The following is a 27,828-nucleotide window of genomic DNA, read 5'->3' as shown; positions in this document are numbered from 1 at the left end:
GCTCAGATTTTCATTTACAAAGACCTTGCTGCAGTAAATATACCACCTCAGTTTTGTGCCACTGGTTCAGCTGTTAGACAGCACAGCATAAAAAAAAATTGTATCAAAGGGGCAAGTACTTTTTAAGGTAATAAAAGGGAACACTATTTCTGCTTTAGGAAATCATTGCAAGCACAAATGTTTGAGCTTTAAAGCAAATTAAAGCAGTAAAAGAAACTTAAGTGAACCCTTTGCCATCTTCATGTTTTGTAAAGCTTTATCCAATAGCCTAAAAGCCTCATGCCCTACAGCAGAGGGAGGAAAATGTGTCTGCCCCAGTATTGTCAGTGGTTTTCTTTTCATCTTCATCTTTTTTGTTGTTCTCTGAATTTGCCTGTACCCCTTGTCTTTAGGGAAAGCTCCTTTCCATATTAAGTATATACCAAGACTATAGTGCTAGAGGCCTTCCTGGCATTGTTGTCAGAATGGTCAGTGGGTACTTCCATAACTTCCCTGTACTGAGCACAAGGAGGAAGAACATTTTATGGAGGTACAAACAAAATCCTCAATAATATTTATGTAGCACTTTGATCTTCATGATTGGAAAGTCAGTTTATCATTTCACTCAATTCTGTTAGCTTGAAAGTGTTAGCCCACTTATTTTAATCACTAGATATAGAGAACTGAAGGAGGCTGAAGATTAAAATACAAGTGCTTGATCTTTTATTCCTTCTTATTTATATTATATTAATACTATTACATTTGTGTTTTGATTCTTATTTCCTGTGGCTCCATTACTTTCCTTCATTATTTTCAGCTTATAACTCTGTTCCTTATGCTAAGGGTATTTCTTACATTCATCCCCTTGTATAGTATTATGCTTAGCTTTGCCTGCCTCAGACAGCTAACCTACCTTTCATCTAGTGAGAAAGGCCACTTTTTCACAATGTTTTTGTTGTTTTTTGTGCCAGTCCTGGGGCTTGAACTCTGGACCTGGGCATTGACCCTGAGCTTTTGTGCTCAGGGCTAGTGCTCTATTGCTTTGAGCCACAGTGATAATTCCAGCTTTTTGGTAGTTAATTAGGTGGAAATAGAAGTCTCCTGGGCTTTCCTGCCTGGGCTGGCATTGCTCTGTGATCCTCAGATCTTAGTCTCCTGAGTAGCTAGGATTATAGGTGTGAGTCACCATCACCCAGCACAACTTTTAAATTTCTAAAGGAACCAATATATTGGGCAGCTAAAGTAAAAATGTTGCTAAGTATTTATTATTTATTCCCTTTGCTTAAGATTGGTTAACCAATTCAGTTGCATGTGTGTGCGCTGTGTGTGTGTGTGTGTGTGTGTGTGTGTGTGTTGCTGGGTCTTGCACATGCAAGGCAAGTACTTTATCACTGAGCTACATTCCCAATCCTTCTTCATGTGTTGTAAAGAGTTCAGTTCCTATCTTAAAAGAGCAATCACATCTGCTTTTATTTCTGCCAAATCCCTGATCTCAGTTATCCATAATCTAGACTGTCCAATTTATTTTCTTCCCGCGCTATATCTTCTCTTATATCCAAGTAGAATGTATACCAATAGTCCCTTGCTTGCAGCAATTTCTGCTAAAACCTCCAAATATACGGTTTCCTTTTACTATTAAATTATTGTATTTATTAATTATATAATCTAGTAAATCCTTTCCCTAGTTTTGGCTATCCTGTCAATAAAATAGATTAAAGTAACAAACTGATTTTTTAGCTTGATTGTGGATTGAATATTCTTAAATTTGAGTGTCAGTGCATGCTGAACATTATCAGATTTTCTACTCTGTTATCATAAGAAGTAACAGCTGCTACAAAGCTTGTCAATTGCTTTTCTCCTCAATTTGTTATGTTCACAGCCATTTATACTTCAAACATCACTTGTCTGGCCACAGATGAATTGATAAGGGACCAAACTACTTTCCTTACACTTCCATCTACCAATACAGACGTCCGTGAATAGTCATTAGAATATTTTTCAAGTGAAGAATTCCAATTTATCTCAAAATATTCCCTTCATCTAGCTAAATTCTTTACGAGAGTTTAAGAACAAATGTTTATTTTTCTGCATTAGAGTCCCCATCATTTTATTCAAAAGGAAGTTCATCTAATAGGTTCAGTCCTTAAGTGATACTATTGGAAGGACCCTGGAATATGCTAGCCTTGTCCTTAGAAAGCAATAATTTGAGGAAGTACCATAATGAAACAAGAAGGAAGCACCAGTGAACATAGATAGGATAAATAGCACGCACGCACGTGCACACACACACACAAAAGGACAGCTGTCAAGTTGCTGAGCTAATTCAGTAGCCTTGGACACAGATTTTGGAATCTTTCTTCCTGGATGGCTACTGACAACACTAAACGCCACCTTCAGTGATATCTGATCTTTTCAGATCTAGAAAACCAGGCAAAAACGGTGCTTCCCGCTTTATCCAAAAACCTGTTTCTACTGTTTTACTTGTCCTTAAGCAAGAAGAGGAATATGTCCCCCAAAGCAGCCTCTGTCTCAAAGCCCTGGTAATTCCTTAATCCTATAGTTAAAAAATGGTCTTGTAAAGGTCTTGCATATTTTACAACGTAAGCCTTTTAGGAGACAATGATACTCTCCAATAATAGCTAGAATCTTGTAAGATGAAAAACTTCAACCAAGCCCGGCCTGGTGTCTCATGCCTGTAATCCTAGCTTCTTCAGGAGACTGAGATCTCAGGATCTCGGTTCAGAGCCAGCCCAGGCACTAAAGACCGAGAGAATCATCTCCAATTAATCACTAGAAAAGGGGAAGTGGGGCTGTGGCTCAAGGGGTAGGGCAGTAGTCTTGAGCTGAAGAGCTCAGGGACAGCGCCCAGGATCAGAGTTCAAGCCCCATGATCAACAAAAAAACAAAAACAAAAAAAAAACTACAGCCAGGATGATCAGCTGCTTTCTGCCTTGCCTACTGTTAACCTTTGTCACTTCTTCTAGTGTGTAATCCCCAAAGCTATCCTTTATCACACAGCTCCATTTCGTCTTCTATTTAGATAAAATAAAAAGCTTTAGTTGCAGATCTTGAGAATTATTTTCATTGGCTAAACTTCAAAAGCAAAGGAGAAACAGGCTTAAAAGTTCTTGCTAAAATAACACCCATTTAGAGCATTATTATATAAATGCATTTTATTGGTTTAAAGAGAACAAAAGAGGCAGAAAATATTTGCATATAACAAATCCTATGTTATAAATGTAGATTTTTTTAGTGGTGATATCTCAGTCATTCGGGGGCTTTTTTTCTTCTTTTTTTCTTTTCCTTCACTGTATCTTGAGCACTGCTATTAGAGAAAAGCACAGCTGGCATAAAGTGTAAACCAGTGTCTCAAAACACTGGAAGAATATGAACAGCAAATGGTTTTCTTATTTCTTCTAAGTAATTTTTAGTAAAAACAAAAGGTGATCTTTGGCATAGATTCATACTTTAAAGGCATTAATATTGCATTTATGTCAGGTAAGCAACTATGAAAAGTATGCTGAGGGCCGTGGGGGTAAAATAGTTAAAAAAAAAAAAAATAGAGAATGCCCAAGTGTACAGGACCAACTTAAGACAGCATTTACACATTCGGTGTTGGAATCTAACACACTGGGCGTGGGAAGGAGCCATTTGGTTCTGGGTTTGAGAATAAATATGATTTTATGTGCTTAGCAATGAGAGTGCAAGAAAAAGGAAAAGTTACCTTCCGTCTGACTTTGCCTAAAAGGAAACTACTATTGTGGTAGTTAAAATAAACTCATTAGTCTCTGAACAATTGTATTTAGAAGAGAAACTCATTATTCTCCTGAAGAATTGTAGGGGCTCGGCTTTTACTTGGTAGAAGGGAGGTAGGAACTGGAGAGCATTTCTCATCGATTATTTGCAGTAGCACCAGAATTCTAGTCTGTAAATACCACTTTTCCTTAGATAGAAAGTGTCCTTCAAAAAAGGATACCTTTCCATTAAATGCTCTTGGAGACCACGCACTAATTCTTAGTGCTGAATTTCAAAAGGAGAAAGAATCTTCTAAAATGGTAAGACAGTTAGGAATGGTGGTGTGCACCTGTAGTCCCAGCTATTTGGGAGGCTGACTCAGGAGGATCACTTGAGTCCAAGAGTTCAAGACCAGCACAGACAACATAAGAACCCCAATCTCAAAAAAAAAAAAAAAAAATTACTGACAAGCACACACCTAGGTATCTTTAAAAGCTTATTTAGTAAGGGATAATAGAAGACAACAAAGGCCTAACATCAAATACCATGATTTGATTAAAAATTAAATGCAGCATTTCAGCTCAGGAAAAAAAAAAAGAAAAGAAAAAACAGGAGCTGTGAACAGTAAAGCCTAGCACAGGCCTCTGCAGGCAGTGACAAAGCATAGAGCCCCGGGAGTGGCCCCCTGGGAGGATGGGCACAACCACACCCTTCGCTCCTCTGCCCCTCCAGTGGCAGAGAGCACCAGACACGCAGTGTTTGTGGGGACAGTTACCTTGGAAGGAGATGGGATTGGAAGTTTCTCTACTATAGACACTGCTCTGGAACTTGGTTTTAAAAAAAGCAAAAAACAGAACCATGTGATTCTGGGATTTCCTCCTGACTTGGATATTATTTTAGTGGGAAACTAGAAGGATTAAATGTGGAGAGATAGGAAATGAATCTGGGGTATATATGCCAGACTCCTCAACAGACCACTTTTTCCTGCAGCAGTGAAACCAACTTTAGAAAAGGATGAAGGCAGCACAGCCTAAGAAAAATAGGCGAGGTCAGCAGCAATACAGAAAACCTAAAACAATTTCTGGAGGCACGATGATTTTCTTAACTGACTTGCTTGGGCCCTACGTCTTGGGAATTTACAGAGGAAAATGAGAGCCAGTGAATGGGAGACATAAGGAAATGTCCCACAATGAGTAGGGACAGAGCAGGGCTAGTGTTCATCCTTAGATTCTGAGTTTACATGAAATTCATAGGCTAGAAAGTCTGCCTATTGGGAGAGTGTGTGCACAACTACAACTGTGTTTGGGAATACAAGGTATACGTGGAAACATGTTTCAAAGTGTGCATGGCAAAAGCATACAAATGTTTTCTAATATAAAGAGGGCCCCTATTTCTTTCTGAAGTACCAGGCTAGGATGTGGCTTTCTATCCCCAGCCTTTCTGGATGACTTCTGGAATTCAGATTATTCTCTTCTTTAGTTGGGATTTCTGTACAGCCAGGTCTGGTTAGGTGCCTACTGGTACCAGGGAGTTTTTCTGACCCAGCGCAGTGTAAATCCAGCATCTGTTCGGATTTTGATTGAAGCAGCCTCTGCTTCTCGCACAGTCTCCTTCACAGACTGCATGAGGTTCTGGGCATTGTGAACCAGCATCTCTGTGGCCTGCAATGCAAAAAGCACTGTTACTGTAGTCCCTGATGCAATCTTGCCTCCAAAATAGGGGTGGGCCACAGGTAGACTGTATTTACTTGCATTACTATAGGTTTACCCCAAACTAAATTCACTGACTATAGATTCTGTCCTCTAAGGGCCTACAGCATGAACTCTTCATCTTCAAATATGTTGCTTCCTCAGGACTCTTGCTAGTTTTTCTACATTTTCTCCCAGGTAATGCATGGCTTTACCTCTCATATCCTTCATACCTTTGCTTATCTATCATTTTCTAAGCTTTCCAATTCTCTTTTTATTCCCCCTACAGAAACCATCCTCACTAACTGATGTAGCTATATATTTTACCTACGTTCTTTGGGGGATATTAGAGGTTATCTGTCTCCACATTGCATAACTTTCCCAAGGTGGATAGTTTTGTCAATTTTGTTAACTGACTGTCACATAAGAAATATTTAATAAGGATTGCATTAATGAATGAAAAATACAACCAATAAACAATCCAGGCAACCAGCAAACTTACAAATGCATGAAAATCTAAACTAATTTTCCAAACACCCAGCTTTCAGAGCTAGGATCTTACTGGTATACTCAGAAACTCAGAGAATGTAATGATTCTTTAGCCCAGTAATTCTTAATTATTTTCCAGTTATAAATCCTTTGCAAATGTGTGAGTCTGCCCCCCAAAATGCTAATGTGCATATAAAATTATGTACATGAAATTTCCAGGGGCTCACAGGCTCAGACAGAAATAACAGGGCTAAAATTCCTGATTAATTAATCTTTTCACTTGTCAATGAAGTTTAGAGACCTGCAAGCCAAATTCACAAATCAGAGCCAAGATGGGAACTCAGAACTACTACTACTTACCTACAGTCCTGCTTTTATACCATTCTCCAACAGTTTCTACCTTTTTTTTTCCCCCACTAACTGTACTGAATATTCCCGATACATTCTTGCTGGTTAAATGACAAACTATATGATTTAGTCTTTTTCTTCTTCATGTTTTTCCTTAAGTCAGATAGGAAAGACTAGTGCCAGACCATGCTTATAATATATGGAAGTTTGGGATAAAGATTATGCTCCCATTGTTTGGGATAAGGGTTAGATGAAAGTGGCTAGATTAGCATATGGTGAAAAATCGAGCCAAGAACACACTTTTCTACTCTGCAATGTGCTAGCCTCTGTCTCCTGCCCTATAGGTCAGAAATAGCAGTCTCCAAATTTTGCTGTGACTTCCTTTAAGGGAGGACTTGTCAGCTTTATCTCTGTAAGGCTTACAGCACCTGGAGGAGCCCTCTGATCAGTTCACCAAAGGTGTGCTCACTACCACAAGAAGGAAAAGGAGTTCAGAGCAAGGCCTTCAAGAGGGATGAGAGAAAGGTTACTTCAATGAAGGTTTCCTGGCCCACAATTCCAGAAGAAAGAGAAGAGACAAATTCTAGCTGGTAAAGTATATCCAAGGCACAGTGTAGTGTTGCAAGGTGTAATCTCAGCTACAGGGGAAGAGGAGATCTGAATGACTGTATTTCAAGCCTATCCCAGGCAGTAAGCTCGTAAGATCTCCCTTCATCTCAATTAAACAACAACAGCAAAAAAGAAAAGCAGAGGATGGTCAGGCATACCTACAGGGGAAGCAGAGGCAGGCAAAAATGGGAGACACTATTCAAAACGTATCTAAAGCAAAAAGGACTGTGGACATAGCTTAAGTGGTGGAGCAACTACCTAGAGGGTGTGAGGCCCTGCGTTCTAACTCTTAATACTACATTACTAGTTGCCAAAGAAACTTAGAAAATGCAAGGAAAGCGCCTTCCTCAACTGCTGGTCTCAGGACACAGCCAATCATGTCTTTGAACAGTCTGTTCATCTCCCTTGAAAGTCACCGACAAAGCAGGAAAGAAAACATTCTCTAGTTGAAAGGACACTGAGTGGGAGTGAAGAGACACTGGAAGCCTCAAAAGAACCAGACTATTATAGAGGGGAAAAAACTGGGTAGACTGCCGTCACTGATTCACTGTGTTACTTTGACAGTTCTTGATTACTCATCTGTAAAATGGCAGAAGTTGTTCAAGAACTTTACTTCTAATCCCAGATTAGTGATAAGTCTCCAACAGACTGTCCTGAACAAGTGAATCCTAGAGTCCACCCCACATACTAAATACTTGAATTAAATGAGAAAACTCTTAAGGAAGCAAAAGAAGTAGACAAATACCTGCTCAGACTCCTCGTCACTAATGTTGGTCCGGCCCAACATGGTGGCCTTCACTGTGGACAGGATTTTCAGCTGGGTACTTATAGTTGGGATTCGCTCACATACCTAAATAGAAAATTTCATTAGGAGTATATCCATGTTCGCCTTGCCCATGAGCTCTTTGACAATAGGACAGCCACCTCTAGTCTCACTGGTTGGCATGTAGAAGGTACTCTACATTAGTAACAGGAATACATATCCCTAAGGTCAGTCCCATTCTTTGGTCTGAAAATGGAAGCACTTGCATTCTTTCATTTGATTAGGAAATACAAATGTACATATATGCCCCTTCCTGCTGTTACTTTCCCCTCTAGTACCTCTTCCTATCTTACTCTTTCCCTCCCTCTTTGCTGCTTTTCTCCCTCACATCCCTCCCCCAACACACAGCCTCTCTTCCCAAGTACCTGTAAGAGATTGGTTCTAATCCGCTTATCTGTGCACTGCTTGGCAACCTCCTTGGCCAACCGGGTGACCTCATCTGAGGCCTTGGCGATGTCCTTGGCACACTGGATGAGTGCCCGCTTGGTACCACTGCCCCCTCTTACCAGCCGAGACATTTCAGCCATCAGTAGAGCCATGCGCTTGGCTGCTGCAATGATGTCATTGCCCTAGAGGAGAAACAGACACCATATGAGCTCTGCCCACACTCTGGCCAAATTAAGGAAAGAAGTAGAAAAACAAGAGGAGGGAGGCTGCTGCTCTGGCAGCCCTCTGGAAGGAGAAAAAGGATAAAAGGACTGTTCTGGAATGATATGGAGAAACAGAAGTGACTGCAGCACTCAATGAGAGACAAAATCTCCTGACCAAAAAGAGAAAGAAAGAAAGAAAGAAATCTGGATATTAGTCGGAAAGGGAAACGTGGCCCCGGGCACAGCACAGAACAAGCACTTCAGCATCTTCAGGTTAATCGTGTCCATAACATGGGCAAAGGACCAAGGAGGCAGTTAATTGGGCACTTTCACTTCTATAGAAGTAAAAAGCAGTAGAGCTGGGCAGAGAGGAAAAATACAGAGGAGCCTTTCCATATGCTGTGATCTTCCTCTTTATCTTCACTCTATTGCAAAGAGCAGCCAAGGACTCACTAGAATTTAATCTATGTGGAGAAGGGGGATGCTATTTCCTGATCTAAACTACTCAAGCTCTCCCTCTTCTGTCTCATATATCCTGTCACCCTAAAAGAACATGCCCTGTTTAATTTTTCACATATAAAGGTCAAGAGTCAATTCTTCAGTCCCCACAGCTAAGAGGCTTCCAATGAAAGGATGCCAAAAGAGGAATCAGAACACTAAAAGTGAGTCCTTTATAAAGAGAACCCCCACTCTCAAGAGTTTATCTTACATTTGGCATTTGGCATTTAGTTCACTAAAACCCTCATCAGCCACAATAAATCTCCAAGCTATTTAGTGCGTGCGTGCGTGCGTGCGTGTGTGTGTGTGTGTGTGTGTGTGTGTGTGTGTGTGTTAGAGAGAGGGGGGAGAGGGAGGGAAGGAGGGAAATGGAGGAAGGGAGGGAAAGAGGGAGAGGGAGGGAGGGAGTGTTCTGGGTCTTGAACTCAGGGCCTGGAAGCTGTCCCTGAACATTTTTTTATTCAAAGCTGGTACTCTACCACTTGACCCACAACTCCACTTCTGGTAAGAGTCTCATGGACTTTCCTGCCCAGGCTGGTTCTAAATCATGATCCTCAGGCCTCAGCCTCTTGAGTATCTAGGATTATAGGCATGGACCTATAGGCAAGCACCTAACTTCTAATCACTTTATTTTAGACCATAATAATCCAAAGTTTCAGCAACTATAATGTTTAATAACTACCTAAATGGTCAGGCACCACTAATTTTTCCCCTCATGCTTTTCAATTTCCATGCAGTGCAGTGAGGCACTGCTGGAAGATGCATAAAGTCTCAGGCAATACATTCAGGACGGAAAGAACACAGGTTTGGGAGGAAGTCATGAGGCAAGGAATGGGTTACATAAGGCCCTCTGGAACCACCTCTTCCAGAGCAGCTCTTGGATCACTTGGGATTTCATGACTTTAGTTAGAAGACAGCATAGTGCCAGGGTTAGTTATTACAATCACTCTTCAAACTTCCTTGCAACATGCGACCTTTAAAGGAAAAAAATGATTCTCCTCCCCAAAATGATTCTGGTTCAGTCCCCAAGGCCAAAACTGATTTGTCTATCCTGTAGCCTTAACCCCTTTATTTTTCACTTACATCTCCTCCCACTAAGACATCTAAACAAGCAGTGAAGCCCCTTCCCTGTGGATTCCCCCCAAGTCCAGCATCTGCCATACAGCCAAGTGGAGGGCAGCAAGCAGTCCTTCCCAGAGACTCTGCCAATAAAGCAGCTCGTCCTGATCAACCTGCCCGAGCCATCAGTGAGAGGTCAGTGGGGCCAGGCAAAGCATAGTGGTTAGGCCAGAGACCTCTTAATGGTCTATCATGGCTCCTGACCCAAAAGTCATTGCCTCCCAAGGAGCTTTAAGTTCCAACAATGGCCACAAAGTTGGTGGTCCTTAATTTGATAAGGAATCCTTTTTAAACAGTTGCCCAGTTTCTCTTGTCCCCCAAACATAAATGCAGTCCAAATAATTGGACATTAGCAGACCTATAAAACTTGTGAAGCCAGTCCTAATAACATGGTGCAGACAGACAGATGCCCGCCCTGCTCAGACTCACAGGACCCGCACAGAACATGAGTGATGCAAGTGTCAAGGCTGCACATGGCCGGATGCATTGGGAGCAGCCCCCAACTGGGGCTGCCAATCAGTACCTTACTAGACCACTTGGTAGCTTCCCGATGCAAGGACTGAGCCGCGGCCAGAATGGGCTGGTTGACTGGCTGATTAGATGGCATTAACAGCAGCTCAGGTTCGTAATCGTCTTCCATGTCAGAGGGGACAGAGAACCCAACAGCATCAGCCACATCTGCCTCAGCTACAACTCCTATACCCACCTTAGTGGCTGGGATAACAGGCTTGGTTGATGGTGGGAAGGATGAGAAACAGGGATAGTGTTAGTAAGAATAGTAGGACCTGGAAAACTGAACTTCAGCTGGCTTAGTAACCAAAGCTTGCCTAGGACTGGGGGAGGGGGGCAGGGGGGGAGAAAAGAAAATAAATATATGGTATACTTCAGGAGCCAAATGAACCAGGGTTCACAGAAGGAGAAACACAACCCCCAGCACCACTCAGCTCAGAAGGAAGAAAAAGGACTTGCTCCAATGGAAAAAGTTCTGGATGTGTGTATATATATATATATATATATATATATATATATATATATATACATATACATATATATATACATATATATACCTAGAAAATACTATTCACTAAATAAATTTGACAAGAATATTGCATATATCAGAGGAACTAGCCAGCCAAAACATAGTTCATTACTTTTTTTCTTTTTTGGGGGGGGTGGTTTTGGGGGGCTTAAACTCTGGGCCTGGGTGCTGTCCCTGAGCTCTTCAGCTCAAGGCTACTGCCCTACCCCTTGAGCCACCGTGTCACTTCCGGTTATCTGGTGACAAGAGTCTCTCACGGACTTTAATGCCCAGGCTGGCACTAAATCCTCAGAACTCAGCCTCCTGAATAGTTAGGATTACAGGCATGAGACACCGTGCCTGGCAGTTCATTACTTTTGAAAAAAACCCAGGGGTGGGGAGGAATAAGTTGCTTTAAACACAGCCAGTAGCTTTAATCAGAAAAGTGAACAGCTGCTGGAGCGTATGGTCACGTCCTCATGGCCCAGGACAAGTCAGCCACACGGCTTCCAGATTAAAAAAAAACAAAACTTTTTCCTTCAAAAGTTAAAAATCCCAGCCTTAAAAAAAAAAGTCAACAATAAAAAATACCAAAGCAGGGAAATAATGGGAGTTAAAGATTTATCAAGTAACTTCATCCAGCTCCCACCACAGTGAAAACCCGAATCTCAGAGCAGCTTTCTCCTCTTCAAAGTCTTGAAAGGCAAAGTTCCCACAGTGTCTTAATATTATTGGTAGAACAAACTCTGAAAGTGTCTCTGTATACAACCTAAATCTACTGTTGCAAAATAGGTTCACCATAACCTTTGACTTACCAGTCCAAAGATGGGATAATACCTAGACTTTGTAATTGAATAAGGCTGAGCTCAAAGGAACTCAAAATGGGCTCATAAAAGAATAGACTATTTAAAGGCCAGAAAGGAAGGGGACAAATAGAAATTAGATGCTGAAAAAGAATTGTTTCAATGAGACCAACCCTTTATATGAAGTATAGTGAACACAGATTCTGTACACCATGCATCTATAACCAAGAAAGTAAAAATTTCATGAAATTTTATTCAAAGTTGCTATTATTCCTAAAGATCTGATCCTGCCAGGTATGGTGGTTCACACCTGTAATCTCAGCCCCTTTGGTGCTGAAGCAAGAAGATTATGAGTTCAAGGCTTACCCTGGATTACATGGTGAAACCCTGTCTCAAAAAAAAAAAGGGGGGGGGGGTGAATGGTCTTAGCCCGAGCATAAAACATGACTTTAAGAGGTGGCAATGAAGATGGAGAATTCAGGGCCAACAAGTGTACAGCTGTGATCTAAATCTTTTACCTAAAATTGTCTCATCCCCATGCCTAAGAGAAAAGACTAGCTGACAGATGCTAGTCTTGTTGGATGACAAGGCAAACAAAAACAAAATGGCAGAGATAAATACATTTTCCTTCCACCATCACATATAATACAAGTAGTTTCTGACTTCATATAACCTAAAGTCAGCAAATCTCTGATTCTATAAACCTTGAGAGTCGATCAGATCTAAAGACTGTGGCCACACAGGACATACTGAGACAGACACAAAGTCTAATGCTGCCTGGCCCTAAATATATGATTCACATATGTTTTGTGTTCTGCACAATATCTGCATGTATTATAATGAAACTTAAATTCTGAGTAAAACTAACCTTCCTGACTCTTCATGGACAGTAGGACTCTGCCAAAAATATGCATGCCCTAGTTGAAAAATACCATTGTAAATACTTCCACAGGTCAGAATCAACACCAGCAATGTCCCTGTTCCTCTTAGGAATCTGAGCTTGCTGCTGTTTAGAAAAACACAGGGTTAAAAGCCAAAGTAAATTTTCCCGCCTGAAAAAGATACATGATTAATTGCAGGTATGGGCAGTTCCTGGGGAACTACATTCAGTGCAAGAGCCTAGAGGTATTGATGTAAACAAACAAAGGAATAAAGGCAAATAGATGAAGACCCAGGGTTGTAGTAGAGCCATTGAAAACTGAGAACAACATTTCACGGCGTAGTTTTTATGTAAACAAGCTACCACTCATTTTGTATTACTTAGGGGAAAACAGGCCAAAGTTACTAATGGGGCATGACTGCTACAACATCCAAAACGACACTATCCACATTAATTATCACACTTTCAAATTAGCTGCATTGGTGTTAAACTGAAGCTGTTAAGAAATAGGATGATTCTGGAAAGGAACACATACATGGCTTCTTAGACATCAGTCTACTTAATGAAAAAAATGGAAAATTCGATAATTCCATCTAGCTATAGCTTAACCCACAAAAGACAGTTTCATATTTGTAATTCAGTCAACTAGCAATGGAGCATCTAAAGCATTCAAAAAACTGAAGGAGAAATCCATTTCTAAGAGACTTCAAACATCCAGGGTCAGGCGAGCTGATATTCTAAACAAAGGAAAAGAACCACAGCTATCCCAGCTTTCACTGTTCCTACAAGAAGGAGAAACAAGCAATTAAGCGCCAGAAACACCTCACTTAATCACAGGTAAAAAGAGAAATCTGCTACTAGCAAAACAAGAACCCAAGAAAAGTGATGGAGTCTGTATAGACTCTTCTTCCTGGGCTGTATGCTTGGTTCTTCATCCTTTCTGAAAAGACACCCTCTGTCAAAAAGAAAAACCTCAATATTTACCTTGCTGGACCATTTACGAGCTTCATCATGGAGCTGTCTGGCGGCCATCATCATTGGCTGGTTAATCACCTCCCCAGCTTTCTGCTCGGGGAACTCTTCATCCTTTTCCTCTGGAGGTGGGGGTCTGGGTGGAGGGACTTCACCCTCAGGCAGTGGTGGTTTGGGAGGAGCAAGCTCATCTGTTAGCTAAGAAAGCAAATAAACATTATAAATCAAGCCCAGGAGCTACTCCTCCACCTCCACCTAGAATTTTTTCCTTTCCTCCAAGGCACAAGTAGAAAAGCCACCCACACTCCCTCTATATAAAACCACCCACACTGAGCCACAGGACCACCTGCTATAATCTCAACAGAAGCACATTTTTTTCTCTCTCCACAAAATGCTAGTAGGTACTGTATTCATCATAACGCAGGATAGTGCATGTATGTATAAACACACACACACACACACACACACACACACACACACACACACACACACACACACACACACACACACACACACACACTGATCAAGGAGTCCCAAAGATGATCCCCACAGAAGATGTAAGTGCTTTCTGGATCCCACAAAGGGCAACAGAAAAGCAAGTAGCTTCTTACTGGGGTATAGGTTCCTTACCTGCTAAATTACCTCTAAGATCATGATTCATGGCACTAATGCCATGACTCCACGAATGAAGCTATTCTCCAAGAATAGCTCTCTCCCTTGGCTCTCACCCATCAAGAGTCCAAGCAGAAAGAATTGAGAAATACTGCAGGCTTGGTAAGTACTGTTCTTTAGCTGTACACACAATGTGTCCTTGACTAATTTGACATCTTTTTGGTTTCTTGGTTCTGGCTATTTTTGAGTTAGGGTCTCTCTTTTGGCCCAGATGGGCCTAGATCACTATCCTATTTATACTTCCAACTGTAGTTGGGATGACAGGCACATATCACATGAGCCACCACACCCATCTCTTGACAACTTTTATTGACATTAAATAGGAGAAAATATCCAAAAGAATAAATGGAATTATTGCCTTGATAGGCTATTTCCTTCTAAGAAGGTATTGCCAATTCTGTGAGAGTAAAGATTTAAATACAATAACTATTTCTGCTTCTAGGATTTCTACCTGCAAGGTATTGCCCCCAGCTAGACTGCTCCTAAACTATGGAAAAACATATGTGTAGTACTTTGTTGAGTAAAAAATTGCAAAAGACCTGATGACAGTTGGACAAAAAAAGTGTAACTTTTTAAAAACAAAATTCTTCTGATTCTACAAAGGGGGGGAAGTTAAGTGAAAAAACAGGATTCTAACTACTTTGACAATTATTAAGAACATGATTTTATTACAACTCACTACCTCATCACTCATGGCATCTACTCACCAAAGCCAGTTCCTGTGCTCCAGGCACATCCTATCCCAGCAAGCTGATAGATGCTGTAGATACCCACCAATTCCAGCATAAGCACTGGCTTACGTGAGAATTAGGAATAGGAATCAAAATCTGCCTCTGATCATCAAGTAACATCCAGGAAAAGTTTACTTGTTTTAGCTATCTGGTCCTTGAAACTCTAAAACAATTTACTTCTCTCTTGATACCATCTCAAGACCTTACTGCTCTATTTTCCCCATCTGAATTTACTTACACGGAGCTGTTCAAGGTCTGGTGGAGGCGGTGGGAAGTCAGGTTCCTGAGGTTGGAACGCTTCTCTGACCTTGGCCACAGCTCCCAGGATCCGATATCCTGAATCCAGGAAGCTCTTTTGCAGGCCTAAACACAAGACATTCTCACTTTCAGCTGAGCAGGTCAGTGCTCCGAAGCACTGTCTGTCCAGCAGAGGAACTGGTTTCCATTAACAAAAGATGGATGTGAAGCTGCCAGTAAGCATCATAGTGAAAGAAGGAAGGTAGGCAAGTCAGATGCCCTGAGGCCTAGACAGAGGAGCCATGTGTCACAAATTAGCTGTTCAAAGTGTTTAGATACCAGACGGCAGTACAAGTCACCAGTACTCAGATCCTAGGTGTGAACACTGACCTTAGTGGATCCCATCACCCCTCTTACGATAAAGCAATCACAAAGGTAAGTCTACCCAGTGCAGGACATGGGAGATGTGAGTTTCAGACTGCACATAGATTCCCTGCAGTACGTCTCACCTTTCACTATATTCCTGTGTGCTACTTAGCATTCAGCATGTTAACTGTTATGCTGCACCCGCTAGTATGTCACCTGAATCTACTAAAAAATTAGGCCTCTACTCAAACTATTAGAAACTCCAAACAAAAAACTAAGCATACCAGGCTGGGAGTTTGGCCTAATGGTAGAGTGCTTGCCTAGCATGCACAAAGACCCGGGTTCGATTCCTTGGTACCACATACTTAGAAAAAAAAAGCCAGAAGTGGTGCTGAGGCTCAAGTGGTAGATTTCTAGCCTTGAGAAAAATCCAAGGACAGTGCTCAGGCCCTGAGCTTAAGCCTAGGACTGGCAAAAAAAAACAAAAAACCCTAAGCATACACTTAGCGATAGGACACTGTAAAGAATAAGGCAGCCCCTCTTTCTGACTCCCTTCATTGAATTCTACTAAAAGACAGACTGCTCAAACAGAAAGAAATTTAAATGATTCCAATAAGTTCTCCTTTAATGGTACTAGAAATACAATCAAAATGCAGCCTAAAAGCCAGGTACTGATGACTCATGCCTATAATCCTAGCTACTCAGGAGGCTGAGATCTGAGGATTGCAGTTCAAAGGGAGCCCAGGCTTGTCTCCAATTTTTTAAAAAAATGCAGCTTAAGAAATCCCAGATTCTTTAGAATAGAGCCCGGAAGACTCAGGGGTTACCACCCTTTTTAGATCTGAGAAAAATAGAAATTGCTTTACAGAGCAAAGTATAAGAGAAGTTGCATTAGTTACATTATTCAATAGTTGATAATTGGACATCATGCATACTTAGAGACATTTCTGCAGTAATGATTGAAAGGGCTAGCATCCACTTAGAAATGGTCAATAACACCCAGGGAAGTACATCCAGAGATCAACAAGCCTGTCAAGATTACAGAAAAAGATGTAACAAACTTTCCAGATTGTCTACAGTTTTTGCTCCTGGACTTTACATGTGGTGGCTGTGGAAGCATACTCCCTCACTGCCCTTCAGCTGAGGTGAACCCCACCATACACTGTTGCTTACCAGGGTCAGAGATGTTTCCAGCCACAGCCTTGGCATCCATCACCATCGGAGAGATTGTCTTGCTCAGTTCATCAGAGGCGGCTTTGACAGCCTCACGGAACTTGGGATCCTCAGAGTTCTCCACCTCCCTCTTAGCAACCAGCAGGATTCGGTTTGCCCGACGAGCAATACTGGTTGCTCCAGCGACCAGCATCTGTGGCTGAATGTTGGCCATGGCTACCTTACACTTGTCCAGGTCCTTCTTGATGGCTTCTTCAGAAGCATCCAAGAGAGATTTGGTATCAATCGCTTCGTCAACCAGCCCTGCTCAGAGAACAGAAACGGAATTTAGCTTCTTTTGAGACACTAAAACACTGTTGTCCACTTATCATGAAAAAGGACAACCCTCCTTCCCCGCAAAGTTCTTTCTCTACAATCAAGTTTGCAGGTAAACACAGCAGTCCCTCCAATCCCTCCCCCGACTCCAAAAAGTGAAGACATAGCCCAGAAAGCCATGCGGATTTGCCAAAATGATTCTAACCATGATAACTCGTCTTACATTCTCCACAGACAGCCAGAAATACAAAGACATAGGGAAGAAAGCAGGACTGCGTTTAAAACCTCACAGCATCACCACCACATTATCTGTTAAGAACATTTTCTTTCTTCCTTTCTCACTCCTGGCCATCTGCTGAGTGCTGGCAGCTTGCGGTGCCCAAGATGAGCCACATAGTGGATCCCAGTAACCCCAACAGCCTGCGTCTTATTTCTGTTACCTCTCTTCAGACATTTCGAGAGCTCCACTTTCATCTCTGGCTGCTACAGACCCCTGTCAGCAGCAGGTTGTACAGGGACAGCAAAGAGCCTGCACGCCTCACTTCTTCCCCGTCTTAGCTCTCCCTTCACAGAGCAGAGGAATTCAGAGGTACGGCTTCAGCCACACAGACCCAGGTTTGTTGGTGGTTGCTTTCTCCTTGTTTTTGTTTTTGTTTTTTAGAAGTACACAGTTGATAAGTTGGAGGAAATTCTGAGACAAATTGCATTAAATGGTAGCTATTGTGGTTCCCTGAAATGTGAACCCTCTGAAAATGACAGGGACACTTACTGTATCCAAAAACACCGCCTCCCAGTCTCTGAAACCAAATCTCTAGCTCAGACTGGCAGACTGGGCAAAGACACTATTCAAAAAGAAGATAGGAGCTGTAACAATAAACATCACACGGGGAGGGCAACATTCTAAAAGAGATTCATTCTCTCTTCAGACAAAGTTGCAAAGCTTGAATGAGAAGCCGCCGCTGTTCAGCAGCCTTAATCAGGGCCAAATACACTGTCGAGCACATGACCGCCCCTATCCAATTGCAGCTGAGAAACATAACTGGTACTACTTGAATCTTTCCCAGAACTCATGGATTGGACACAAGAACTTGACATAAAATGTTACCTGTCATTTTTTCAACATTATCAATCCACTGGTTCTTCATAGTCTCAAAATGTTCATAAGCAGCTTGATTTCCAGGGTTCCTAAGTAAGATGCGAGCAGCAGATACAACCTAGTAAATGATTATTGAGGAAAGAAAGCAAGAAAGAAAGAAAGAAAGAAAGAAAGAAAGAAAGAAAGAAAGAAAGAAAGAAAGAAAGAAAGAAAGAAGGGAGGGAGGGAGGGAGGGAGGGAGGGAGGGAGGGAGGGAGGGAAGGAAAGGAAAGAGAGAGAGAGAGAGAGAGAGAGAGAGAGAGAGAGAGAGAGAGAGAAAGAAAGAAAGAAAGAAAGAAAGAAAGAAAGAAAGAAAGAAAGAAAGAAAGAAAGAAATGATTTAAACACCAAGGCACCTACATCAAAATACTAATCTCTGCAGAAAAGCTTTTCTCCTCTTTGCCTACAGATGGCAGCATAAACCCAAAAGTTACTTTTGGCAAGTTACTTTTCAGACTGAATACTTCTGGATTTAGAATCACAGTTCACTTGATACTTCAAAAGAGTATACACCAAAACTGGCATCTATTTAAACTGTGTCAACTCTTCAATGCGGTATATGTCTGAAATCCCACCACTTAGGAGGTAGAAGCAAGATGATTCTGAGTTCAAAGTGAACCTGGTCAATGTACACCGAACAAACATACCGAATTTATGAATAAAAAGTGGCACAAGTATGATCTTTCAAGAAAATACAATTTGGACTGGTGATGCAGCAGAGAGATCAAGGGCACTTGTGCTACAAAGGGGAGTTCCAGGCCAGCCTGGGCTACAGAGCAAATCCTGTCTCAAAATCATTTTTAATAAAAATGTTTTATTTAAAACAAAGACAAGAAAACTTGCCCATCTGTTAAAATGCCTTTATTGATTTCTTTTATTCTTGACCTTCTTCTGCCCCTGATATTATTAGCTATACTTTTGGTTATACAGTGGTTAGGTGGTATTACAAGAGTTTGAACTTAGGGCCTCACACTTTGCTAGGCAGTCACTCTACCACTTGAGCTATGCCTCTCAAATAGGATTACAGTCTTCACACACTCACACACACACACACACACACACACACAATCCTCTCAGAGATGCTGGGGGAAGCTATAAACTATAAAATAAAAACTAACCTCTCAAAATTAGACAAATATTGTCTGGAAAGAGAAAGAGTATGTGATAGAGATTGTTTTCCTACTTTCACAACTAATACACTATTAATTGTAAGAAAAAAATTCAAGCAATATAAAGCTGAAAGTCCTCATAATTCTTACTCTAGAAATCACCAAGTTTGATGCTATATAGTTATTTTTTAATATATATATATTTATTTTTTGCCAATCCTGGGGCTTGATCTTAGGGCCTGAGCACTCTCTTTGGGCTTTCTCAAAGCTAGAGCTCTACCACTTAAGCCACAGCACCACTTCCAGCTTTTCCTATGTATGTGATAGCAAGGAATCAAACCCAGGTCTTTGTGCATGCTAGGCAAGCACTCTACCACTGGGTCAAACTCCTGGCCCAACACATTATGTGGTTTTTAAAGTGATCTTAGAGTATGTGTTCAAGGATGTACTCAGGTTTTTTTAGTGAATATTGTTATGCAGTACATTAAAAAACCAAGGAATAAACAATGAGCAAAACCTTACCTGGGGTGTGAGTTCTCGGGCTGTCTTCACTGATGCCTGAATGCCTTCCACTGTTGATTTATTAGCAGTACCAACAGCAGCCGCCTTCTCTGCTGTGGCTCCAAGCCTTCCTGAATGGTTCTCAAAGTTCGATGCTCTCTCATCAAATACCTTGAGTTAGAAACAGAGACCAAGAACATTTATTTCAAAAAACAATGGGTCAGGCAGTCTAAGAAAAAAAAAAATCTCTATTTAGGCAGGAGCCCCAGGACTGACAAAAACAAAAACAAACAAAACAAAACAAAAAAACCACATTACTATTCATTTTTCAAATGTGTAAGTTAATTCTTCCTTCAAAATGAAAATTACACAAGGGAACACCACAAAGGAAACTACTTACTTGATTTTTTTTTTTTTTTTTTTTTTTTTTTGCCAGTCCTGGGCTTAAGCTCAGGGCCTGAGCACTGTCCTTGGATTTTTCTCAAGGCTAGAACTTGAGCCTCAGCACCACTTCCGGCCTTTTCCAAGTATGTGGTACCAAGGAATCGAACCCGGGTCTTCGTGCATGCTAGGCAAGCACTTTAACCACTAGGCCAAACTCCCGGCCCTGAAACTACTTACTTGAAAGGATATAATGTTTGGATAGCATTCCTAGGACTGATCATTGAAAAAGCAAGGTATTCTAAACAGTACCAAGTCAGATTTGTGCTCTGCACAAAGAATGTCAGGAACTGCCTGCCTGAATGCATCTGCATTTTTTCTTTTTTCCCCCCTTTTTTTGTTTGTTTGTTTGGTTGGTTTTTTGTTTTGTTTTCTTGGTTAGTCCTAGGCTTGAGCTCAGGGCCTAAGCATTGTCCTTAGGCTTTCTCAAGGCGAGCTCTACCACTTGAACCACAGCACCACTTCGTGCTTTTTCTATGTATGTGGTATGGAGGAACTGAACCCATGTCTTTATGCATGCTAGGCAAGCACTCTACCACTAGGCCAAACTCCCAGCCTGCCATCTGCATTCTTTTCATCTCCTCCTGAGGTTCTGCCTTGCCCATACTTGGTGCCCAGTACTGACTTAAAGAAAGAAAATGTCGAGCCCAGTGCAGTGGCTCACGCCTGTAATCCAAGCTACTCAGAAGGCTGAGATCTGAGGATCAAAGTTCAAGGCTAGCCCAGGCACAAAAGGATCTGAGACTCTTATCTCCAATTAATCTCTAGAAAATGGGAAGTGGGGCTTGGCTCAAGGGTAGGACAGTAGCCTTTGACTCCCCCCACCCTCCAAAAAAGACAGAAAATGTCCAAAGCATTCTTGGCTCAACAGCAAATCAGTTTCACTGGTAGAATTATGTGTTTAACCCTTTGTCTCTTCCTATCTTGCTGACCTCTTGTTGGATTTACCTTTTTGAGAGCCTAACATTAATGTTCTCCTAGTTCCCTTGGTCCTTGTTTCTCACCATGGCATGTCTCCCACACTCTGGAGCTACAGATCTTTTGCACTTCTTGGCTTGCCTCTTATCCCAAAACTATGTCTACTGCTCCCTCTGATTTAACTGAATGATTAGCTAGCTTTTCTTGATATTCATTCCAAACTTAATGACTATTATGTTCAAGCCTTGAGGTAGGTGCTGAAGATATATTTGTATCTCAAGAGGACAACAGCCTAGTAGACAAAAAGGAGTCCATAAACATGTTACTTGTGCAATAATACAACTGTCCATTGATATTATGGGAGTAAAAGGTAAAGATAACCTATCAAGGAAGCAAAGGATAATAGGATCAAAGGGAATTCTATAGGGAAAAAATGGTAAAAATAATTAGGAAGGGAAACAAAAAACAAAAGATAAAGGCATAAAAAGCAAGAAATCATAAGCAAGTAAGGACTGCAGAAGGTTTTAAGAAGTTGATAAAGTGAGGAAAAGCCAGATAGCCCTGGCTTGATCCTAAATCTCACTAGCAAATATAACTAGAGCCAGGCATGAGTGGCCTGTACAGACAATTCATCTGATTCAGTAGGCTGAGACCTGGAAGATAACAATTTAAAGCCACTTCTCTCTCCAGTCAACCACAAAACAGATGGCCTGGAAGCATGGGTCAAATGTAAGAATACTAGCCAAAAGTAAAGAAGTGAAGCAAGAACGTGAACCTTGAATCCAAGCCCCAGTACTGGCATGTGCATACACGCATGAACACACGCGCACACACACACACACACACACACACACACACACGTACGCGCACACCCACACACACACATTTAGCTGAAACTTCAGATTTACTTTTTTTTCCCTTTTTATTAGTACCTTTCTGACAGATTTAAGAGAAGACAAGTTAGCTATGCAGGCATACAAGAAACAAGCATTAGGGCTGGGAATGTGCCCTAGTGGTAGAGTGCTTGCCTAGCATGCATGAAAGTCCTGGGTTTGATTCCTCAGTGCCACATACACAGAAGAAAATCATTAAATAACTCATGACAGGAATTTTTTTCTTTTGCCAGTCCTGGGGCTTGAACTCAGAGCCTGAACACTGTCCTTGGACTTTCTCAAGGCTAGCACTCTACCACATGAGCCACAGAACCACTTCCAGCTTTTTCTATGTATGTGGTACCGAGGAAGCGAACCTGGATCTTTGTGCATGCTAGGCGAGCACTCTACCACTAGGCCAAACTCCCAGCCCCAGGAATTTTTTTTTTTTTTTAAAGAAAGAAACAAGAATCAGAATTATAGCTTTAACAACATCAGTGGAAAATGGAAAAAATTTCAGCAATATTTCAGGCCCCCTCCCTCACCCCAAATTCTGATTTCTGTGTTGAGAATAAAGTACCCTAATAAAGTAACTGGATAACTATTATGCATTTCTTTCTGCCTTGAACAATGAATGATGCCTGGGAGAGCAAACATCACCCCATACTATGTAAAACTGACTTTTAGCTCTGACTTAGTCCCAGAGTTGCCAAATTCCATATTTCTTAATATAGAATGATAGTAAATTCAATTTTTGTCAAATCTTCTATTGCTTGCAATTAAAGACATTTATAACTGATACACTTAGTGAACTAAAAGTTTGCCCTCCCAACTGTGCTCCACGATTTCCCAACTACGCATGCTGGTGTACACTATAAGCACATTTTTACCTGTACAGATATAAATAAATATATAAATAAATGGCTAACAAAAGAACTGGAGAACCTTAGTTACCTACCTCTTCCCTGTTAGGAGTATCAGGAGGGGCAGTAGCCGCCACTGCCAAAAGCTTGATGGGAGTTGTGGTATCACTGAAAATATCTGACACTTCCTGAGTCATGGCTTCCTGCATCTGGGCTTTCAGATCCTTAAAAATATTAATTATTATAAATGACAATCTCTAAAAACATTACAAAATTCTGTTACTATCCTTACTTCCATGGCACATTCATTGAGTCATTCATTTAGCTTCATTTAATAAATATTTCTTGAATGTCAACTGTGTTCACAATACTGAGACAGCCCAGGTGTAAATTATGAATCTAGGCGATTAGTGTCTAGTAGAAAACACAGGTATGACATCCAATCAAGGACTTGAACATCCTTTCTTTGTGTTCTCTATGAAATGACACTGAGAATCACAGGGTTGAGTCCAAAGAAGGCTCTGGGATGAAACAGAGTTGACACTACACCCAATGCTGAAGAGACATGGTGATAATCACAGAAACCGGTAGATGCTATGCCAAAACGCTAACCAATTAGTTATCTTAAGAGGAAAGAAACCAAAAATGGGGATTAGATTTCTAGAACTCAGTAACTAATACATGTATTGATTTCTTCACATGACTTTCAAGTAAGAGTCTTAAAAATCACAAGTTCTTTTTCAAAGTTACCTCATTTAGTCTAATTTAAGTTTTCTGAGTTTACATAAAGAAATCTCCATTTACTATTCTCAAGGGTATACACTGAGGAATGACACTAGAGATGATTTTACAGGTTGCACAGACAAATGACTATAACAATTTCATATCGGGCATAATTGCAGGATTATTCCTTTTCATAAGCTTATTTTGTTTTATATAAATTCAAGGTGATTTTTATTTTTTTTTTATTTTATCTTTTTTTTTTGCCAGTCCTGGGCTTGAGCTCAGGGCCTGAACACTGTCCTTGGACTTTCTCAAGGCTAGAGCTCTACCACTTGAGCCTCGGCACCACTTCCGGCTTTTTTTCTATATGTGGTACCGAGGAATCGAACCCGGGTCTTCATGCATGCTAGGCAAGCACTTTAACCACTAGGCCAAACTCCCGGCCCCCAAAGGTGATTTTTAATTTAAAAAAACAATTGACTACAATTATCTGACTATGACAAAGGAGATATGGATAGGGCCAAAATTATGCCTAAAACATTAATTGCTACAGAGTTGGTGCCCTTTTTCCTAATAAACTCTCATTTCTTCATATCCTGGCCATGTTCTTTATTTTCTTTAAAGCCAAAAGGCTGGGGTTTTTTATTCTCTCTTCTATCCATCCTTTTTTAATAATGGTAGCATTACACAGCTTAATGTCTGTGTTCCTGAGTTCTACCTTTAAAGAGTCTTGAAGCTGTGATGCAAGTGCTCTGGCCTGAGGACTCTCCCCTTCCCCTCGAGCAGCCAGGTCAGCCAGCTGAGCTGTCAGCTGATCCACGCGGTCACACTTAGCCAGAAGATCTTGGCGATAAGGTCCCATCATCACATTAGCCAGACGATGCCCTTCAGCTACAAGCCCCCGGATGGCAGCCTGACCTGGACCAAGAGAAAAACCACTAAAATTCACACAGACCCAGAGAAAGCAACAACGTCATTCTGTAAATTTGAGATTTTTTTTCTTGCAAAAAATTATAAGGAAACAGAGTTCCCCACAAAAGAAAATATTTCAGAAATATAGAAAAGAATAAATAAGAATAGAATAATAATTAAAACAGAAAGAATAGATGCAATATACATTAACTTCTTTTATGCCTGTGCTAGAGATTTAGTCCAGCACAAACTAAGCTACACATCCAGCTCAACTTTTATTCTTTATTTCTTTTTCTTGTTCATGTACATTTTTCCATTTCATTATGGCTTTTTTTTTTAATCTGCTTGCTTTTTTTGGTGCCAGTCCTAGGGCTTGAATGTCCCTATCTTTTGGCTTTTGTGCTCAAAGCTAGCACTCTTACCACTCTCCACTGCTCCACTTGCAGCATTTTTTTTGGGGGGAGGGGGGGAGGTTAATCGGAGATAAGAGTCTTATATATTTTCCCCACCAGGGTAGCTTCAAACCACAATCCTCAGATCTCAGCCTCCCTACTAGCTAAGATTACAGGTGTGAGTCACCAAGACCTCACTAAATATCTTTTTAACACATAACTCAGGGTGTAAGAGCACAGCACATGCCTAGCATACACAAATTTCTGGATTTGATCCCTACCACTGTAAAAACAGCAGCAGGAACAAAAACATGATCTGAAAGATCTGTAGCATCTTACTGTATGAATCATAATTATTTTACTACTTAGTACTGTTTACATACTTGTTTGTGTTAATTCCTCAAAATAAATTATATATTAGAAAACAAATCCTAAAAGTCAAATCAGCTTATTCTTACACCATTAAGTTATGCAATGGCCCACCTGTAACAGAGAAGTCCTTGCAGCTAAAACAACATAGTTTTTTGTTGCTGTTTGTTTGGTTTTTTTGTACGGGTGCTCGGTCATGAACTCAAGGCCTGGGTGAGGACTGTGAGCTTTTTCAATCAAGGCTAGTGTTCTAACACTTGAACAACATCTCCACTTAACAGTTTTTTGGTGGTTCATTGGAGGGAAGAGTCTCACATGCTTCCCTGCCCAAACTAGCTACAAATATCAACTGTCAGAGCCCATATACATAGGACTGGCAATAATCTGCTCAAAGCTTCATTTCTGAGATAATGTTCTATTTGTGCAAATAATTTATTCTCTAATACCACTGGAATAAACCACTAGATTTCATTAACTATATATAGAAATGGAATTACACTAAAAACAAACAAACATAGCTCACAAGTGGCTTGAATACCCTTTCAGCACCTCATAAGAGATGTTACAGGACATCAACAACCTGCTTATTTGCACTAAGACCAGTGCAAGGAGGGTTCAATGCACCAGCACCCTTACCAACTCCCCGGTCATCCACTGTAGGATTGTCAATCCACCGCTGGGCTTGCTCAATCTTGCCCTCCAGGTGGACAGCTGCCTTGGCAGGTCTGCTGTTGGCCACAGCCTTGTTGGTTTTGGTCTGCAGGTTCTGCAAGGCCGTAGCTACCTGTTTGGCCAGTGCTCTAGCTTCTGGTGAATCTCCTTTACCCCTAAGAAGAAAAACAATTTACACTATAGACACAATTCACAATGACAGGGCCCATCAATGACAAATGATGACAACAAATTCCTAATAATTACAAATTTGGAAAGGAGTGGTTTAATTAGCCTTTAAGGAAGAAAACAGTTTAAATTTAGACTGCTTTATCCTAGTTAAGGCACTAAGCATGAATTGGAGACAGTCACATTCAACTACCTTCAATAATTGGGTAAGCTGAGCTCAATCATCACTCAGAGCCTTTCATTCTCCATTGGGTTTTTAACTCACAGAAGATGTTCTGCCACTTAAACCATACCTCCAATTCCAACTTTTGCTAGTTAACTGGAGGTAAAAGCCTGGCAGATCTGTCTGCCCAGTCTGCCTTCAAACCATGATACATGGATCTCAGCCTTCGAAGCAGCTAGGATTGCACACAAAAGCCATCAGCACCTGGCTTAGATGCTGCTCCACCACCACCACCACCACCATCCACCACCTCCTCTTCCTCCTCTTCCCCCCCTTCTTCTTCTTCCTTGAACTTTGGGCCTGGGTACTGTCACTGAGCTTCTTTTTGCTCAAGGCTAGTGCACTACCACTTGAGCACTATGGTGGCCCTTTCATTTCTGCCTCCCACTTGGTTGAGATTTATAGATGTGTCACCACAGGAGAGTCCCAGGGGAAAAAAAAGTGAATGACTCTATCTAAAAATTAAACTCAAGCAAGAAAAGCTGCATGCATGGCTCAAGAATGCTTGCAAATGCCAGCATCGGCGAGTAACTGCCAAAAATTAAAACACAGACACACACATACATACACACGAAGTATTAATAACAATGACTACTATGTATATGGAATTGTGTTCGATTCTAAGAATATAGTTTCTGGCTTTGAGCATTTTTTAACTTATTTTAAAAATGTATTCTGGGGCCAGGAGTTTGGCCGAGTGGTAGAGTGCTTGCCTAGCATGCACAAAGACCCAGGTTCGATTCCTCAGTACCACATACATAGAAAAAAGCTGAAAGTGGTGCTGAGGCTCAAGTGGTAGAGCTCTAGTCTTGAGAAAGTCTAAGGAGAGTGTTCAGGTCCTGAGCTCAACCCCAGGACAGGCAAAAAAATAATAATAATAATAATTATATATATATACACACATATATATACATATATATATTCTATATTTTACAACTGGTATAATCCACATCTTATTCATCTAAATAACAAGTTCTGAGCATAAGACAGTGATCTCTAAATGACTACTTTTGATATATAATCAAATCTGAGCTGCCACCTAAATTGGTCTCTGTTACAACTTCCTGCCTAAAATACATCCACCCTATTCCCACCAAAGTCACTTATTTCACAATACTAGGCAGAAACCTGCTTTTATAACCAGCACTGCCCTCGGCCAACTTAGACTTCAATGAACTCTAACAAATCTTTCACACTGAAGAACAGGAAATCAAACATGCAGAGCAAATGAGAAACAGGATATGTCAACATGCCTGACTCTGCTTTTCCTTAGAGAACGGGGCTGGATCACTGGGGTGAGAGAAAAACTTTTACTTTTGATAGTAAGCCCTTCCTGAGCACTTTTTTTTAGCATGTTACAGTTTTTAATACTTTTTCATTCCTTTTTATTTAGGAGTGGGTAGGGGTATTTTAATTTGGGGGGGAGGCGTGTTGTGGGACTTGAACTCTAGGCCTGGGCATTGTTCCTGAGCTCTTCAGCTCAAG

General features: G+C 41.0%; 1 protein-coding gene across 2 annotated transcripts in view; it reads right to left on the bottom strand.

Annotated features, from left to right (window-relative positions):
• Nucleotides 1–4,332: 4,332 nt before the first annotated feature.
• Nucleotides 4,333–27,828, bottom strand: part of Vcl (vinculin) — a 91,145-nt gene continuing 67,649 nt past the window's right edge. Inside the window, exons 11-22 of one of the 2 annotated variants that reach the window (XM_090346601.1) lie at nt 25,917–26,107; nt 24,326–24,525; nt 22,980–23,108; nt 19,812–19,961; nt 18,151–18,259; nt 16,731–17,033; nt 15,193–15,317; nt 13,564–13,749; nt 10,402–10,605; nt 8,037–8,240; nt 7,594–7,698; nt 4,333–5,375 (exon numbers count right to left, since the gene is read on the bottom strand). In XM_090346601.1, coding sequence (XP_090202727.1) covers nt 5,229–5,375; nt 7,594–7,698; nt 8,037–8,240; nt 10,402–10,605; nt 13,564–13,749; nt 15,193–15,317; nt 16,731–17,033; nt 18,151–18,259; nt 19,812–19,961; nt 22,980–23,108; nt 24,326–24,525; nt 25,917–26,107 — 2,053 coding nt within the window. In that variant the 3' untranslated portion in view covers nt 4,333–5,228. The remainder of the gene's footprint in view (nt 5,376–7,593; nt 7,699–8,036; nt 8,241–10,401; nt 10,606–13,563; nt 13,750–15,192; nt 15,318–16,730; nt 17,034–18,150; nt 18,260–19,811; nt 19,962–22,979; nt 23,109–24,325; nt 24,526–25,916; nt 26,108–27,828) is intronic. The other variant, XM_090346602.1, reaches the window with a different exon arrangement.

This window comes from Megascapheus bottae, chromosome 15 (assembly GCF_031878675.1).
Source record: "Megascapheus bottae isolate mThoBot1 chromosome 15, mThoBot2.hap1, whole genome shotgun sequence".
Lineage (NCBI taxonomy): Eukaryota > Metazoa > Chordata > Mammalia > Rodentia > Geomyidae > Megascapheus > Megascapheus bottae.
This window is presented reverse-complemented; position numbering and strand designations above follow the sequence as displayed.